The following is a 19,573-nucleotide window of genomic DNA, read 5'->3' as shown; positions in this document are numbered from 1 at the left end:
CTTTATTTCAGGTGCCTGGGGGGCCATCAGCACTTCTGATGACTGGCTTGACTGCAGATTTGGGGTTTCCCATGATTCTTCTTCAGATTTGATAATTTGCTAGACTGATCTACAGAATTTAGGAAAATGTTGTATTTAGGATTACCATTTTATTATAAAGGATACAAATGAACAACCAGGTACGTAAGGCAAGGTACGGAAGTGTTGGTCGGTTAGTGCAGGAGCTTCCGTCCACATGGAGTCAGAGTGTGCTACTTTCCTAATACGTGAGTATGTTCACCAACCAGGAAGCACTCTGAACCTGTTCTTCAGAGTATTTGAGGCTGCTTTACATAGACACAATTGATTAAATCACTGGCCGTGTGATTGAACTCAGTCTCTAAACCCTCTTTTCTCCTCAGAGGTTGGGAGGTAGGGTGGGAGTAGAGCCAGGAGGCTGAAAAGTTCTAACCCTCTAATCATGTAGTACGTTTTTTCTGGGGCCAGCCTCCAACCTAAAGGTAGCTAGGGGCCCTACCACCAATCACCTGATTAGCATAACAAACACACTTCTGTGGGGAATACCAAGGGTTTTGAAGCTCAGTGCCAGGAACTGGGGGACAAGGTCCAGATATATATTTTTCATGCTTTTCATATTTGTAGAGTCAGAGAAGTGCTTTTAATAAACATAATTTGTAGGACATTTCTACCCAAAAATTAATGGAGGAAGGGTTCATTTAGATATTATTTTGAGTGGTCTAATAGGTTGATTTCCATTAGACACTGCTTTTAAGTAACCAAAACATAGAGGTGGTTTATTATGTTTGGGGGTGGTGGGAGGTTATTTTTAGCCTTCTGTAACTTTTGCAAATTTCCAAGCCTTTAAAAAGAAGTATTATTTTACAAAGCTAATTTTGGTTTTGAATCATGTATGCCATTTTATTTATACCTGGATGATGTACAAATGATTTGGGGCATGTTGATACAGGTAAATATTGTCTCTTTGAATCTTAACTGTATTTATTTATATTAGCGTGTTTATCAAGGCATGTGTTTATTTCTGTTCTTTGTATTCTTGAAAATGTGTAGTATAAATCTTCATAAGATGGACTAGTATTAATAACAGCAGCATAATAGTGATCATAGTAGTAACTATAACAGCTACCATTTATGCAGTAGGTGATATTAGGCACTTTACCTATATAATCACATTGACTCTTTATAATAGCCCTGTGAGATCTTATTATATTTGCCAAATGCATGAGGAAACTAGGGCTCAGAACTTAACATGCCTTATGTTCATATAATTAGTAATGTTGGAGTTAATATTTAATTCCAGATCTTGACTCCAAAAGCCTTGCTCCCTTGCTATGATGGATTCCAAGAAAAAAATTTAATGAAGTAATTTGCCATCATTCATTGATTCATTCATCCAATAAATTATAATTTTGTGCTCATTGACTTATACCACGTATTACTGTCTTCCATTTATATGTTAACAGTGCTTGTTGCTTCAAACCTCTAATCCCCTGTAGTGTCTGTTATTAATATAAAGGATCGAGTACTATTGTTTCATTTCTCTGGTTAGTCTCTTTTTTTAAATGGTGATTTTGGAATACCTAGTCTTGCTCACAGTATAATATCTAGGGTTTTTTTTTGTTTTGTTTTGTTTTGTTTTGTTTTGTTTTTTTTGGTCATTGACTAGTAAGATGTAGATTCTAGCATATCTTCTGGACATTTTTGTTATTATTTATTGGCATCATTCTTACTATTACGTATTCAGTTATCTTACAGTGTTTATCTTACTGTGATGGCTTTGGAAATAGAAAACCATTGAAGCAACTGTAAAAATTTTCAGATTAATTTCAGTTAGGCAGTGAAGTATTTGGTAAGATGATGCCATCAGTATATAATATGCCCATTTAAAAATAGTATGAGCGTAATTATGCTTACATATTGCTTGTGAGATGACCAGATAAAGATATAGGGCTAATGCCACCCCTTACTAAAGTAAATTTGCAACCATTTAAAAATTTTTTCTGTAGCATTTAGATCTTCTGTTTATCCTGAACCTCAGAATTTCATGATGATGAGCCTTGATATGGATCTTTTTTTTTAATTTTTAAATTTAAATTTTAAAATTCCAGTATAGTTAGTGTGCATTGTTTTATTAATTTCAGGTGTACAATATAGTGATTCAGCAATTCCATACATTACTCAGTGTTCATCATGATAAGTGTATTCTTTTTTTGTTTTTTAAAGTTTATTTTGAGAAAGAGTGTGCTCTTGTGAGTGGGGGAGGGGCAGAGACCAAAGGGGAGAGAGAATCCCAAGCAGGCTCTGTGCTGACTTTGGAGCTGGATGTAGGGCTCTATCCCATGTTGCTGGGATCATGACCTAAGCCAAAATCAAGAGTTGGACTTAACCAACTGAGCCACTCAGGAGCCCCATGATAAGTGTATTTTTTATTTTCTTCACCTATTTCACTCATCCTCCTACCCACTTCTCCTCTGGTGACCACCAGTTTGCTGCCTACATTAAGAGTCTGTTTTTCTCTTTTTTTCCTTTGTGTTGTTTCTTAAATTCCGCATATGAGTGAAGTCGTATAGTATTTATCTTTCTCTGACTTATTCACTTAGCATTATACCATCTAGATCCATCCATATTGTTGCAAATGGCAAGATTTCATTTTTTAATAACTAATATTCCATTGTATATATGTTGGGTTAGTGCTTTACTTTTGGAAGCTCATGTACTTCAAGTTTGGGATTCTATGTGTGTCTGTTACGTCTTTGGTATACTTTTCTTCTTTATTTTCTCTCTTTTCTCTTTCTGGAACTTCTATTATTGTGATATTAGATCTATTGGACTGGTCCTTTTATGTTCCTGTCTTTTCTCTCTTAGTTTTTTTGTCTGGAAAGTTTCTGGAAATTTTCCTTAATTTTATCTTCTAGCTTCTCTGTTATAAACTTTTTCTCTTTTGATCCCTTAGTCTAAGTATGCAAAAAGTCATTCCTCATTCTGTGCCTGTCCCTTTATTAGGACCCTGCTCTTATTTCATGACTACAGTATTTTCGCTCCACTCTGAAAATATTTATAAGTTCATTGGATGATTTCTTTAGCTCCCAGCATCTCTTCAACGTTCCTTTTTTCCTGTTTGTTTCTTTTCATCTCTTATTTATGTTGGAGGCTTTCTGTGAATGATGAAACTTTGATGTCTGGTTTTTTTGTTTTATTTTTCATTTTTTTTGTGTTTTTTTTAAGAGTGAGGCTCTTTAAAATGATGATTGAAAGGGGTTCGTGCACATTGCAAGGGTTTCTTAATTCAGGGTTTCACTTTAGTGTGATGAGTCAGAAAGCTACTTTGTTTTCATTGTGTGACTCCCAAATTTCAGTTTCTGTATTTTTTTTTCTTTCTTCCATCTAGTTTCCAAGAAGAGAACTTCTCTAATCTGTGGTGATTAGTTTGCACTGTATGTGTGTATGTCTGGTTCTTGTAGCTGAACAGTGGTCTTGAATTGAGGTGGAGATTATCTTTTCAGTATGTAGACTTTTACTTAATTCTCTTATTTTTAGGACTATACTTTTCCCTCCCCTCTCCTGTCCCCATGCCTCCAAATGGTGCTTGGGGTCCCAGGTTACTGCTGGTTTCACTCATCCTGCCTGGGTATAATGTTGGAATGGGGTAAGGAATCTAGTGGTCTGACCGCTTTTATGAAGTCTTTAAGCCATTCTTCTTATTTTCTCATTGCATCATTGCATTCAAAAGGCCCCTGTAATTCTTTAGGTTTTCAGGTTTATGCCATTAGACTAGGCTTGCTTCTTGCTCATCCTTCCTCCCTCTCCCAATCAAATGCTTTGGGTGGTCTTTCTCTGTTGTGTTTAATCCTTTACCATGTGTCCGTAAGTTTTTCATTTCCCAAAATTTTGTTAACATGTCTTGTCTCTTTCATTCTCTTTGACCTTAAGGATTTATGCCTTTGAAAATCCTTTATTGGGGCACCTGGGTGGCTTAGTCGGTTAAGCATCCTACTTCGGCTCAAGTCATGATCTCATGGTTTGTGGGTTCAAGCGCTGCATCGGGCTCTGTGCTGACAGCTCGGAGCTTGGAGCCTGCTTCGGATTCTGTGTCTCCCTCTCTTTCTGCCCCTCCCCTGCTCGTGCTCTGTCTCTTTAAAAAATAAACAAACATTAAACAAGTTTAAAAAGATCCTTTATTTTTATTTATGGAGGAGTACAGTGGTAAATGCTAGGGTTGAGACCACCATAAGTTAATTGCTAGTCTCTTGACTTTGTGTGACTTCCTTTTGTATGCTGCTTTTACCCTGTAGCAGTGGCTTTCCTTTCTCTGTTTTAAGGTGACAAGTACTTTTCTCATTTACTTAAAATAAGTTTTCTACATTATTTAACAATTACCAGTAAAACATACACCCCTTATAACATCCAACACTACAATGGCAAATGAAGGAAAAATTGTTCTTCTTCCCTTAATTGTAGGATTCTGAGCCAAGCTTGGTGTCTGTCCCTGCATACTGTTTTTTTCTGTTCATAAAAACATTTAACATGTGTTTTTAAATTTGAAAAACACACCATCCACATACCTAATGGAACAAATGATAGACAGGAGAAAATATTTGTACTCCTCGTATGTTAAGAGAGTTTTATAATGCTTTCCTACAATTGAAAGAAAAAGGTAACCCTTTAGAAAAAGGAACCAATGATAGGAAGGCAAGTCACAGAAGAGGGAATATATGTGGCCAACAAAAAAGAAGTAAAGATGCTCAGTTTCCTTAATAATGAGAGGAAAACAAGATAGAAATAACAATGCTCTGAGTCTTTTTCTCTCAAGTTGGCAAACTTTTAAATGTCTTAGTAAACTTCTAGTGAGCATGTGAGAAAACTGTCTCTTAATGTTGCTACTGGAAGTTGCCATAACCTTTCAGGGTTTAATCTGGCAGTATCAAATTTGAAATGCATTTTTCCTTTGATAGACTCTCCTTGGAAATCTTTGCTACAGGAACAAAACACCAGTCCTTAAAAATGATTGTACAAGGCTGTTTAATGCAGCATTCATTGTCCATAATGGCAAAAGACAGATAAATAGAATGCCAGACTAAGCTGAATGACCAACAGTTTGGAGATGATCAATTTGTAATACTTACGTGGTATAGCATACTATACAGCTTTTTTTAAAAAAGAATGAGTCAAGCCATGTGTTACTGTAGTCCATGTAGAGGATTCTATTTTTTTTTTTTTTTTCAACGTTTATTTATTTTTAGAGACAGAGGCAAAACATGAGGAGGGGAGGGGCGAGAGAGAGGGAGACACAGAATCTGAAGCAGGTTCTAGGCTCTAAGCTGTCAGCACAGAGCCTGATGCAGGGCTCGAACCCACAAACCGTGAGATCATGACCTGGGCCGAAGTCAGACACTTAACTGACTGAGCCACCTAGGTGCCCCGAGGATTCTGTTTTTGTCCAAAAAAAAAAAAGGTGGGGGGGGGGGGGGAGGAGACGCTGCACTTTATATAGGGATATATATGTTTTGAAACCAGACATTTGTATAAACATTATTGGATAAAACCTACATTAAAGTTACCTTAAAAACAAACTTAATGAGTATAAGGTAATTGGAGGATTTCCTGGGTGGCTGGCACTTGAAATCAAATGGAGGCGTATTCATTATGATTTATCTCAGGCTGACTACGATATAAAACTAATATCTAATATCTAAGTCTTGCTGCTTTCTTGTTTGCTTAACCCAGTGGACTTCTTAGCCCTGTTTTCAGGATTATTTTGTTACTGATGAATTTCTACTCCTTTGGGTACTTGTAGTTGGTAAATTGACATCTGTATCAGAGGAAGTGCAGGGAAGATAAAGAAATAAACTGGTTGTATCATTCATGTTTTCATTCTTTCATGTTATCTTTTTGAATACATTTCTGAATACATATATACACCATCAGCAAATTAAAAGTAAGATAAATGAAAACATGGAAAAATAATGGCTTAATAGGAGGAATAACTACTGGTTTATCAGGAGGAAAAGTTTGTCTGTAGAAACATATCCCTGCATTCATAAACAGTTAACCCAGGGCACCTGGCATCTCTAGAGCACTGCTTTCCAAGGTGGCATTCAGTCAAGTGCAAGCTACATTGTCATTATTTTAATACTGCTAATTGAAACAAATTTAGATTGGCTTAAAGCCACTCCTTCATTTAAATATGATTATTTTTTTGTGTTGGGTTGGGGACAAAATAGGTGATATTTAAGTTAGGAAGCCCGTGGAATTGTTTTAGCATGTGAACCCCATGTCCTACCCTGGAAAAAAATGGGGAGGCTAATAATCATTGCTTTTCAGAATATATACCCACAAATTGGAAGGAATGCCTATATTATATGATTTGTAGATTACAAAAGATAGTAGTAATTTTAGCTTGAATAAATACACATTTATTTCCTACTTTACTCTGCCAGACCAGTATCTGTGATTAGTTCTTTTATTTTCTTGGGATTTTGAGAATATATGGAATGGTTAATAGTACCCTCCTAGTCCCATATTTGGAATTGAAAATATAGAATTAATTTAATAATTGTGCCTTGACTTGGACTTGAACAGTATTTTGAATTGGACATAGAAATATATAATAAGTGGAATTTGTGGTAACTGCCAGTAATCTTGTGATATATGTATCCAGTGAGTTGAGAATTGAAGTACTTGATAATATAGTCAGAACGCTAGATAAAAATTCTGAGGAAGTGGTGAGCATGAATTGGATTGGTCATGAAAGACTTCTTGGAGGAAAAATATGTGTTGAAGCATTTGGTAGATATGGGTTGGTGGCAAGCAGATGATACTCCTCTCTTGAGTTACTATAATGTTTTAACTAGTTAGTTACTTCCTAGTACATGCATTATTCCAACAGAAATAATATTAGCTTATAAATAATCAGAAAATGCTGGAAAATACAGCATTTGGAGAAATACAAATAAATTATTCCTTTTCTCAAAGCAGGCACTATTCATGACCATTGTTTACCTTGTTTAGGTATAAATCCACAGTTGATGTTAGAAAGTTAGAAAACATTTGCTCAGATCTATGTCTAATTTTGGGTGAATAAAATTAACAAACTAGCTTTTAGGAACAAGGGTTTTATGAAGAAAACTTAATGTGTTTTTCCCTAATTTTGCTAATTCATTGGCATAAATTTACTTTGTTTTGTGGGTGGTTGAGAATGGATATATAGGATCCATGATTTGTCTAGGAACTTTTTCTCTGGTTCAGTGGATACTTAACAAGGTTGTATATCAGAAACAGCTGGGAGACTACTCTCCAGCCCCTGGTTAATAACTTATTTATATTATTATATATTTTATTTATATTCTTTATATAATTATATTATTTTATATTATTTTATATTTTATATTATTTTATATATTTATGTTTTATATTTTTATATTTTATATTATTATATATTCATAAGAACATAAACAGAGGTAGAAGAATAAAATGAGCTGGGGGATTTTTAGCAGTATATTTACTAGGCCTGACTGAGGCTTTCTGATTCAGACTTGTGGTCAGAACTTGGAAAACTATTAAAGATAAATTCATTCTCTCTCTTTCTCTCTGTCTCTCTTACCAGCTCACCAGGCAATTCTTATGTATAGCTATGTTTGGGAAGCATTGTTCTAGGGTAATCTCTAGATAAATATCTAAAAACAAATGCTGTTTAAATGATTTATCTTGATCTATACTCATACTACTTCCGTGTCTAGATCTAACTTTTAGCATTTTCTTTAATTTTTTTCATAAAATTTGAGTAGTTTAGCACTTTATTAGTGCTACTAATTTGTTAATGTTTGCATCTGAAATCAATGCTAAGTGAACTTAAAAAAACAAAAACACCTTGCACTGTTAGAGCTTTTACCTGAAATATCTTTCCCAAATACCGCCTTTTTCTCTCCTGATAACTGCCTTGTGGGTTGGTTGATTTTATTTCTCCTACATTGTATATATATGTAGAAACCCAAATCTAGAAGGTGGGAGACTTACAGTTTCCTGTAACTACAGTTGGGGATATGGAGACCCTGGATTGAATTCATACTGATTCTGGAGTGTCTTAAGAGCTCTTTTCCCCCTACCATTTTATCCCCAATAGTTTGCTTTTCCTTTCACTGATTTGCATTGAATCAGAGTGCAGGTGCTGTATCATTGCTCAGGATGTGCTTTTATAAGGCCTATCAAATTGGTAAAAGTGACGCACCATTTTTTGTTTTAAGCTACATTAAACAACGCAGTAATCTTTATACCAAGATGGGTTTTAAAAACGTCAGGTAGAAGTCTTTGCTTAGATGTGATGGAAGTAATTGTTCTTTAGAATACCTAGCAATGTGTTTCAGATTTGCTTTCTCAAGTTCAGTTAACAGACTGTCCATATAACTGTGACATAGATAATGAGGACATTTATATATTATAAGAGTTCTGGAAGGGAGGCAGTTCTAGAGTTGTCTAACTCAGTAGCCTAACTATGTCAGTGTTCTGGGTCATTTTTTCTCTGATCCTTTTTTCTGCCATTGCCACAGATAGCTGCAGTAGGTCTAAACAATCATATTCATATACCACAAAATCCAAAAGCCAAAGGAAGAGCATGGGCTTCTTCACAAGTCTCTCTCTCTTTTTTTTTCTGGGTGGACAGTCTTTCCCTAAAATCCCCAGCAAATTTTCCCTATGTCCCATGGCAAAATTTGTTACATGTCCTATCCTAAATCAGTTACTGACAACAGGAAATGAGATTCCCATTAATCGCCTTACAACAATATTGGTTCATCCCCTGGAACTGGAGAGGGACCCACCCATCTGATCCTGTTGATGTTTCAAATAACATCAGTGTTTTGTTATCACAGAGAGGGGGAGGCTAGTGGGTAAGCAGTCCTAGTATGTGCCAAAGTATATAGTAATACAGTTATGTTGTGACATTTTCCACATATTATGTAAGAGCTATTCCCAGGCAAAATGGAATTTTAGTATTTTAACTTTTAAAAGGAAGCATATTCTGTTTTGTTTTTTTTTTTTGAAGTTTATTCATTTTTGGGAGAGAGAAAGACAGAGAACGAGTGGGGGAGGGGCAGAACTTATGAACTGCAAGATCATGACCTGAGCTGAAGTCAGATTCTTAACTGACTGAGCCATGCAGGCACCCTTAGAGAAGCATATTCATTTGAGATGAATGTTATTCTCTGTGTATTCCTTTGTGATTAGCAATAAGAAGCCAGTGTTTTGTTTTTAATCTAATAAAATGATTGCTTACTGTTATTTTTGTCTTGTGTACAGTCAGTTTGTTTCCCACTGAGATTAAGCTCCCCAGTGATATTCCATGATTTGATAGCAGTTTCTGAGTCTTTTTAATTAATCGATACTTGTTCTTCTAGGTGGATTCTCCACGGTTTTTCTGGTGCGGACACATGGTGGAATCCGCCATGCATTGAAGAGAATGTATGTCAATAACATGCCAGACCTCAACATTTGTAAAAGGGAAATTACAATTATGGTAAGTGAAAGAGTAATTCCATTGTAAGAATTTGGTGTATTTTCTTTTGGTTTTGCACTAAAACATTAACCAGCTTTTTTGGCAAGCTGCTTATTGGTTTATGTGCATCTAGAAAACCTTTGAAATGCATTCTTTATAGACACACTTAAGGCTAAATATAGCCAGTCCCTTCCTCTCCTTTTTCCTTGCTTCCTTATTGTAGTTTGATGGGCAAACTACTCTACTTCTTCTCCCCCACCGTCTTTTAAAATATATTTTAATTATGGAATGTTGTGAGAATAGAAACATTTAGAGAATTATGTGATGAATATCAGTTTATGCACTATCCAGCTTAAGAATTAAAGTCTTACAGTTGAAGCCTTTGGTGGATTCCTTCCTAGCTATATCACTATACTGTTCTCATCCAAAAAGAAGCCACTGTCCTGAATTTGGTGTTTACTATTCCCATGGGTGTTTAATTAATTCACTGTATGTGTTTATATTCACCAACAACAATTAGTTTTGCTTTTTGTTTTTATTTTTTATTATTTTTTTGAGAGAGAATGCGGGCATGCACGTGTGAGCATGAGCAAGGGAGGGGCAGAGAGAGAGGGAGAGAGAGAATCTTAAGCAGGCTTCACATGAACATGAGCTCCATCTCAAGACCGTAAGATCGTGACCTGAGCTGAAATCAAGAGTTGGATGCTCACCCAGGTGCCCCCGCTTTTCATTTTCAAATTCATGCAGTAAAGTTTATTGTTGTTACTATTATTTTTTTTTTGATGTACTCTGCAATATATGGTAAAATATCCATATCTTCCCTTATAAGTAAGGGAATTTTTTTTTTTTAAATATTGAGAAGTAAAAAATATTTTAATAGGTTATTGACAAAATTTCAGTAATTTGGTTAAACGGTTAAAAACTACAAAATGAAAGTTTCTTTTTTTCTAGGGTGTTTTATTCTCAGTGCTCTGATGGCTTGTTGTTGTTTTCCTCTTCTTCCTTCTCCCCCTAGTCCTCCTCTTCTTTTCTTCCTCTTCTTCCCCCCTTTTCCTCTACCTCTTCTTTTCCCTTGTCTTCCTGTTCCCTTTCCTCCCCCTCTTCCACCTCTCCTTCCTCTTCTTTCTTCTCTTCTTCCTCCCCGTCCTCCCCATCTTCCTCCACACTCCCTCTACTTCTTCTCTCTTTCCACCTCCTCTTCCTTCACCTCTTCTTTCTCTTCCTCCTCCTCCTTTTCTTCTCTCCTTTTCTTCTCTCCTTTTCTTCTGTTCTCTTCTTCTTCCTCATCTACTGTTTATCAAGTGCTATATATATACATATATATAAAATTTTTGTGTATGTGACCTTTTCTGTCTGGCTTTTTTCACTTAGCATGTTTTTGAGGTTCATTCACATTGTAGAGTGTATCAGTACTTCATTCCTTTTTATGGCTGAATAATATTCCATTGTATGTGTTTGTCTGCCTGTCTCTCTCTCTCTCTTCACCTGTTGATGGACTTTTTTAAAACCATTGATAAAGGGGCGCCTGGGTGGCGCAGTCAGTTAAGCGTCCGACTTCAGCCAGGTCACGATCTCGCGGTCCGTGAGTTCGAGCCCCGCGTCAGGCTCTGGGCTGATGGCTCGGAGCCTGGAGCCTGTTTCCGATTCTGTGTCTCCCTCTCTCTCTGCCCCTCCCCCGTTCATGCTCTGTCTCTCTCTGTCCCAAAAATAAATAAAAAACGTTGAAAAAAAAAATTAAAAAAAAAAACAAAACAACCATTGATAGGCATTTGAGCCATTTCTACCTTGAGTCTGTTGTGAATAGTGCTGCTATGAATATGTTTGTATATGTATTTATTTGAGTATCTGTTTTTAGTTTTTTGGGGTTTATATCTAGGAGTGGCATTGTTGGGTTATGGTAATTCTGTGTTTAACTTTTTTAGGGATCACTAAATTTTTTTCCATAGCAGCTGAACTATTTTATGGTCACACCAGCAATGTATGAGAATTCCAGTTTTTCCATATCCTTGTAAACACTTCTTAATATCATTCCTATTTATCCAACTGCTAAGAGAGAGATTTCCCATTTTCTATCAACATCTTTATCAATACACATATTTTGATCCCTTTTATTCAAAGATAGGCATATTTATGTAACATGACTTACCTGTTTCTTTTATTGTCCCTATTCCCTGGTTAGATTAGACTTGATTATGCTTTGAGATTTGTTCTTTAAAAACTTTTTAAAAAGGCTATTAGTCAAAAGGGTGAAGAGATTTACCCCAAGATAGTAGGGGTTCTTAGGCTAAGTTTTCTAACTTGTGTCTAGATACGGTACCATTGTGCCATAATTCTTGCTTTCAATAGAATTTGTGTAATTTTCAGAGATGTAAAATTTGGTCATCATTAGTAGCAGCAGCACTCAAATTCTGTGCTTTTGAACAAGAGAATTTAGGGAGATTAGCTCATTAGAGCAGTGGTCGTCCAACTTTTTTTGATAACCCATCTCCCATTATATTTATGTATTTATGAATTACATGTTCAGCTACTGTTAGGTAATATCTCAAATAAATAATATCTCAGTTAAAACCAGGTTTATTATTGATAGTGGATGTGAATTTATTTTTAATGTTCATTTATTTTTGAGACAGTGCGAATGGGGGAGGAACAGAGAGAGAGGTCAGACAGAATCCAAAGCACACTCCAGACTCTGAGCTATCAGTACAGTGCCCGACACAGGGCTCAACCCCAGGAACCCAGCAACCGTGAGAGATCATGACCTAAGCCAAAGTCGGACACTCAACCAACTAAGCCACCCAGGCGCTCCGGATGTAAATTTATTTTAAAAAGTATTGTTGATAATTGTTTTTTAATTTCCAGACAGACCTAAATAGATTATTATTTTTAACCTCATTATATGCTGATGATTATCTTGTACTATGAACAAAAATGTCAGATTTGCCATTTTTTTCTTATTTTCTTGTATTATTAGTATTATCTTTTTTAAAAATTTTTTTTAAATGTTTACTTATTTTTGAGACAGAGAGAGACAGAGCATGAACAGGGGAGGGTCAGAGAGAGAGGGAGACACAGAATCTGAAACAAGCTCCAGGCTCTGAGCTGTCAGCACAGAGCCCGATGAGGGGCTCGAAATCACGGACCGCGAGATCATGACCTGAGCCAAAGTTGGACGCTTAACCAACTGAGCCACCCAGGCACCCCTAGTATTATCTTTAACCTGTGGCTACTTAATAGAAAATTTTTTAGCCAGTTGTTCATTTTGTAAGTTATTTAGTTTTAAAGTATATACATTCATAGGTCCACTTAGCTGGGTACACAGTATTTTGTAGGCAAAACAAACAAATGGGAGTGTAATTGTAAGTTCATAAATATTAGAGCTTCATTTTAAACAATATTTTGGATAAAAATAAATATAAGTAAAAGTTCTGATATTTTATTCTTGAGTCCCAAAGGACTGTCTTGCACACTTATTTTGGAGACTTTTGGTTTTGAGTGAACCATCTCTTTTTTCCTGCTTCGGATTCTGTGTCTCCCTCTCTCTCTGCCCCTAACCCTCTTGCATTCTGTCTCTCTCTCTCTCTCTCAAAAAAATTAGTGTTCAAAGGGGCAACTGCGTGGCTCAGTTGGTTAAGCATCTGACTTCAGCTCAGGTCATGATCTCATGGTTTATGAGTTTGAATCCTGCATTGGGCTCTCTGCTGTTAGCACAGAGCCCCCTTCAGATTCTGTCTCCCTCTGTCTCTGCTCCTCCCTTGTTCACTCATTCTCTCTCTAAAAAATAAACATAAAAAAAATTAGTGTTCATTGAATATTTGCCTGTTAGAAAATGGCAGCCACATGTAAGTAAACTTTTAAAAAATTTTTTTTCAATGTTTGTTTATTTTTGAGAAAGAGAAAGAGAAACAGAGCCTGAGCGGGGGAGGGGCAGAGAGAGAGAGGGAAACAAGCAGGCTTCAGGCTCTGAGCTGTCAACACAGAGCCTGACGTGGGGCTCCAACTCATTAGATCATGACCTGAGGTGAAGTTGGACACTTAACCAACTGAGCCACCCAGGCGCCCATTAAGTAAACTTTTCATTGGAACTACTGAAACCTCTTTGAATTGTGTCAGATTCTATACGTATGCTTAATTCACTTTTGTGAAATTCTTCAAATATATTAATTTAGACTTCAAATCACTGGTAATAGAGCTTTACAATGTATGTTTTTTTAATTTTTCTTTTTCTTTTTCTTTTTTTTTACACAGAAGGAGCTGTCTGGTCACAAAAATATTGTGAGTTACTTGGATTGTGCTGTTAACTCAATTAGTGATAATGTATGGGAAGTGCTTATCTTAATGGAATATTGCCGGGGTAAGTATTTTTCTGCATTTGTTTTATACTGAAAAAAAAAGTTACCCTTAAAATGGTTTACTAGGTGTCTTGGTTTCTCCCAGGGCAGTTGTCACCTGATTCTAGACACTTACTGTAATCTCAGCTTTAATTATCTACTTAAGGAATGCTGTTAAGAAATATTTAAAATCGGGGTGCCTGGGTGGCTCAGTCGGTTGAGCGTCCGACTTCAGCTCAGGTCATGATCTCACAGCTGGTGAGTTTGAGCCCCGCGTCGGGCTCTGTGCTGACAGCTCAGAGGCTGGAGCCTGCTTCGGATTCTGTGTCTCCCTCTCTCTCTGCCCCTAACCCTCTTGCATTCTGTCTCTCTCTCTCTCTCTCAAAAATAAATAAACATTAAAAAAAAAAAAAGAAATATTTAAAATCTAGTCGTCATTGCTGTACTGATGATATGAGCATGTAAATGACGATTGGAAAAATGCTGTTGTGTTTAAAACAAGAAATCTGAATGAGTGAAGAGCAGTTACATATCATGCTCCCTATACTTTTATAGTCCAACTAAGAAAAGCATAATGTGTCAATATTAGTGTTATAAGATTTTTTTTCCAGCACTCCATATTAACTTTCAGTATATCAAATGTAATAAATTTAGATGCATTTTGATCTGTAATATTTATAAATTTATATCGTCTTTTTGGGTTCTTTTATAAATATCAGAAGATTTGAAATTAATTTGAAATTAATCCATTTTTTGCAAACTTCTTAAAAAATTTTTTAAATCAGACTGTATCTGGCAATTTGGGTTCTAGGGAGCCTTGGCTTATATTTAGATTCTCTTAAGACAGTTATGATTTTTAATTATGATATTATGAACACTTGTCATTTCCTGAATGTTGGAGGAGTAGGCTGATGGTAATGTTGGAGAAAATATAGTTTCATTTATTCTAGTCTTGTAAGGAGGGAAGGACAGGGGAAAATGAAGTGAATCAGAATTATAATATCTATTATGATATTTAAAAATTATTTCCGTATATATTATAAAAAATTAGATGTTTTCCTGATTGTTTTCTCTTGTATATATCTCATACTGTAAAACATTGTGATCTCTTTAAGGAGAAGATGTTGATGTTCTTTACTCCACTTTCCTGAATTCTAGCATTTGTGGTACTAAATCTTGGCTGGATAGAGTAGCTGTTGGTTATTTGTAAAGATAGCGCTTTGCTAATTTTTTAAAGATAATTGAATCTAGCATAATCATAACCCTGGATGAGTTTAACTGATAGTCATCCAGAAGACATTTTAAAAGGAGAACCGAATGAACTTCAATTTTTAGGGGACACATTTTATTTTAAAGTAGAGGTGTGACCTGAGCTGTGTTTTGAGGAAGGCATTCTTTTTTGCTTAAAAACTTAAAAAATTTTTTTTATCTGGTTTGAATCATCAAGCTGATTCACATGAAATTTTTATTTATTTATTTTTTTTTGAAATTTTTATTTTTATCAAAGTAGTACATGTATACGTTTTAAAAAGTCAAATGGTTTTGTTAAGCTGTGGCTAAATCAGTATCCTCCTGCCCCATTACTCTCCTCAGAGGCATTCACTTTAAAAATGCTTGAGATATTTCTCATATTCACTTCCATATTTCTACACGTCATTATGTAGAGGAAAGTGTGTAGTTTTAATGAGATCCTTAGAGTATGAGAGAGGGGGAACTTAGAAAATCAGGAGAAGTATGTGATTCTGGGTATGAGGAGGCTCTTGAATAAAAGTTTGGTAGTGCTCTTTCTGGTTTTATGTTTTGCTTTTTATTACTGTTTTTTAAGTTTATTTATTTTGAGAGAGAGCACAAGCGGGGAAGGCAAAGAGAGAGAGGAGAGCAAGAGAATCCCAAGCAGGCTCTGCATTGCCAGCACAGAGCCTGACATGGGGCTCGAACCCACAAACTGTGAGATCATGCCCTGAGCCGAGATCAAGTGTCTGACGCTTAACTGACTGAGTCATCCAGGTGCCCTAATTTTATGTTTTAGATAATATCTCCAAGTAAAGATGAGGATTTAATTGTCAGAGTTTTATTTTTTTTAATTTTTTAATTTTAATTTTTAATTTTTAGATTAAATTAATAATCGGTATTTAAATTATTTTGCTTGCTGTTTAACTGTGATATGTGATAGCCTGTAATTAACATTTTTGGTTTTGTATTTAAAATTTTTTTCCAGGAGCTAATATACCCATTGATAATTGCCTATTTTCCTTCATATATGTTAGTAGTTTAGCCCAACATTCCTCAATAGAAATGCAAATCTTTATGTAGTATACTTCAACATTTACATATTTGTGTCAGTTTTATTTTTTCTTCCATAGAAATATCCTTTGGGGAGACTTCAGTTCTGCTTAATTTTGAATAGCATTTAGCTGTGCTTCTAGGAACTCCCTATGCCTTCTTCCTATCTTAGACTCTCTACTACTCATACTTCCTCCCTTGTTTTTACCTACCTCCTTTGAATAGAGTACATTTTTTCAGTAGCTTTCTGATAATGGATTATGGAAAGAAGCATGTTTGAAACCTTGTATAGAATTATTTTTATTCTGCATCCATATTTGATTATTCATTTGGCTGGCTAAAGTGTTGTAGGTTAGAAATAATTTTGGGCTAGAATTTTGAAGGCATTATCCCATTTTTCACCTAGTTGTTACTATTGAGAAATCTCGTGCATTATGATTCTTCACTTTGTTTAACGTGACCTCTTTTTTTCCCCGTGGACACTTAGAATCTTTGCTTTAGCTCTAGCATTCTAAAATCTTAGGTGTATCTGCCTTGGTTGTGGGTCAGTTTTGCTATCTTTATTGCTGGGACTCAGTTTTTTTCTCTTTCATTTTCTCTGTTCCTCTCTTTGTCTTCTCTTTTTAAAAATTCTAATTGTGTTGGGAGTTCCTTAAATGTATCTTTTAGCTCCTCTATAGAATTTTGTATTTCTGCTATTTATTTTTAATTTCCAAGAACTCTCATTCTCTCAATGCTGTTCTTTGTTAAAATGCACTTTGTTCTTGTTTTAGATGCAAGTCATTTGTTGTCTGCAGTTATTAATTACAGTTTTTAAAAAAGAGTTTTCTTCTGTTCTTTGTGTTTTTGTTTTCCTGGATTTTTCTCTTGGTATTACACCTTCTTTTTTATGTTAGAAGTTTCCTTCAAATGTTTTACCAGCTAAATGTACTGCATGCACTATAGATGAGAATGTACCCTCTGAGTGGGCTTTATATCCCAGAGAAGGAATCCAGAGGATAGGAATAGGACATACTCAATTCCTTTTTCTCACATGAATCAGTTAGATAAATTCCTTTTCTTTTCATGGGGGAAGAGTGAGTTGCAGAGTAGAGAATGGGAGAATAATTACTTTCCCCTTACTTCTATAAAAGCTGATTGTATTACATAAAATTGTTTAAGAATGAAGTTACTTTTGTAAGGCAGTCAGTGTTATGAATATAGATCAGGTACATTGGTTTTGATTTTGTAAGGGATGAAACTGTGTAGGAAGTAGAAGAATGTATTGTATAGCCGATATGCACCATCACGGTTAGAGGTATCAATTTGTTACAACCATCATTTGTGAAATGTTAGATTTTTGTGGGTTCATGATTTGACACTGCTAAATTTGTTAATATTCTTGTGTATAAGTTAAAGAGAGATTAATTACAGGCTTTAGGTACCAGACGTCCAGAAATCAGAGTTGGTCTTTTGAATATATTTCCATCTTTAATGAAAGGAGCTTTTTGTTTTGGAGGTGTTTTATAGAAATTCCCACGGATAACATACCTGTTAGCTTTTGCTTAATAACAAAACATCCCCAAACTCAACAGCATAAAACAACAGTCATTTATTATTGCTTGTGTATCAGTGGGTCACTTGTTGTAGACTGAGCTTGGTGGAATGACACTGTTCGTTTTAGTTGGGCTTGTTCACATGCCAGTGGGTTTGCTGGGATTAGTTGGAGTGGCTCTGTTTCAGGTTTCTCATTCTTTTCCCTGGCACTAGAAGCTTATTTGGGGGATGTGTTTCTCATAGAGATACTAGAAATACAAGAGGGCAAGTGGAAGATGTGAGGTCTCTTAAGACTTAGGCTTGGGATTGGCACACTGCCACTTCTGCGTTATTCTTTCAGCCAAAGTAAGTCATATGGCTGAGCCCACATCAAAGAGCAAGGTATTCTCTCTGCTCCATTTATTGGGAGGAAGTGCAGTTACATGGCAAAGGGCTGGGATAAAGTGAGGGTTGAAGATTTGGGGCCAGTGGTGCAATCTACTACAGATAAAATTTAATTATCTTATTAAAAAAACCCAAGTCATGTAAAAATTAAAGTGGAATGTAAGATTGCACTTTACAGAAGGTTGTTGGATGACTAAGTGGTTGGAAAAATGTTGAATTTTCAATTTTAATGGTGAAATTGGTCAGAGTGTAAAAGCTTTTGTTTAGGAAATGATACCTGTTTGAAAAATATGGAAAGATTTGAGAGTTATATGCATCCTGTTTGAAAAGATTCTCAGTATACATCGTTTGATTTCTGAATCTGATTTTTTTCGGTTTTCAAAAAATTTTTTTAATGTTTTATTTTTTATTTATTTTTGAGAAATAGAGAGAGGGAGAAAGAGGGAGGGAGAGAGGGGCAGCAAGCTAAGGAGACAGAATCCAAAGCAGGCGCCAGGCTCTGAGCTGTCAGCACTGAGCCTGATGCTGGGCCCGAACTCAGGAACCGCGAGGTCATGATCTGAGCTGAAGTCTGATGCTTAACCGACTGAGCCACCCAGGTGCCCCTGATTTGTTGTTTGTTTGTTTGTTTGTTTTTCATTAGAATAACCTTTACTTTAATCTTCAGAAGACTTTGATTTTGAATAATGAAATTTTACTTATTTCTACATTTGAAATGCAGCTCAGTTACAGCTCTTAGCTTTTTCTGGGGACTTGCATTTTGTGATTCAAGATCTCTGAATATGAGAAAGGAGATTAACATTTGTTCAAATTTTTTTCTACTCATTACAACATTGAAAGTTAGGAAGACGTAGAATGAGTTTAAGATTATGATTTCTTTAGCTGTGACATATTTCAAGAATGTGAATGAGCATCAATAAAACACTTTTTATCCTGTTTAATTTTTGTTTAAAACAAGTTCAGTGTCTAACACACAAGAAGATGGGGGAAATTGCTGCCTGGTCAGGTATCTTGAGGTATCCTAAACAAATTACAATCAAATATACTTTAGTGTTCTGAAATTGGGGATTGATAGATAAAATTTGATATTTTTTCTGCTTTAAAGTTTTCTGCTATTATAGGAAATACATGAGAATGCTGTTTAGAGAGTAGTATTAAATGAACAGGTGTATATGCACCTTTTTGCAGATTACAAAGTAGCAAACATTCATTTGTCCAACCTTGTTAAAGGAAGGTTTCAAGTTAACATAAGTTTGCCTTTTTAAATTCCCAAACTTAATTTTCATTAGAATGCTTTCTGAATTACTTTTCTTTAAAAAAAATTTTTTTTTTAATGTTTATTTATTTACTTTTGAAAGAGAGAGAGAAAGAGAGGGCGCACAAACAGGGGAGGCAGAGAGAGAGGAGACACAGAATGCGAAGCAGGCTCCAGACTGTGCTGTCAGCACAGAGCCTGACGCAGGGCTTAAACTCATGAACCGTGAGATCATGAGCTGAAGTTGAACACCTAACTGACTGAGCCACGCAGGTGCCCCTA

The 19,573-nt window shown here is 35.6% G+C and overlaps 1 protein-coding gene across 5 annotated transcripts in view; it reads left to right on the top strand.

Annotated features, from left to right (window-relative positions):
- Window positions 1–19,573, top strand: part of BMP2K (BMP2 inducible kinase) — a 131,657-nt gene that overhangs the window by 42,648 nt on the left and 69,436 nt on the right. For all 5 annotated transcript variants that reach the window (XM_058722156.1, XM_058722155.1, XM_058722153.1 and 2 more), the window contains exons 2-3: window positions 9,408–9,526; window positions 13,751–13,856. In XM_058722156.1, coding sequence (XP_058578139.1) covers window positions 9,408–9,526; window positions 13,751–13,856 — 225 coding nt within the window. The remainder of the gene's footprint in view (window positions 1–9,407; window positions 9,527–13,750; window positions 13,857–19,573) is intronic.

Source organism: Neofelis nebulosa, chromosome 3 (genome assembly GCF_028018385.1).
Source record: "Neofelis nebulosa isolate mNeoNeb1 chromosome 3, mNeoNeb1.pri, whole genome shotgun sequence".
In the NCBI taxonomy this organism is placed as follows: Eukaryota; Metazoa; Chordata; class Mammalia; order Carnivora; family Felidae; genus Neofelis; species Neofelis nebulosa.
Note: the sequence above shows the minus strand (reverse complement) of the source record. Positions and strands in the feature narration are given on the sequence as shown.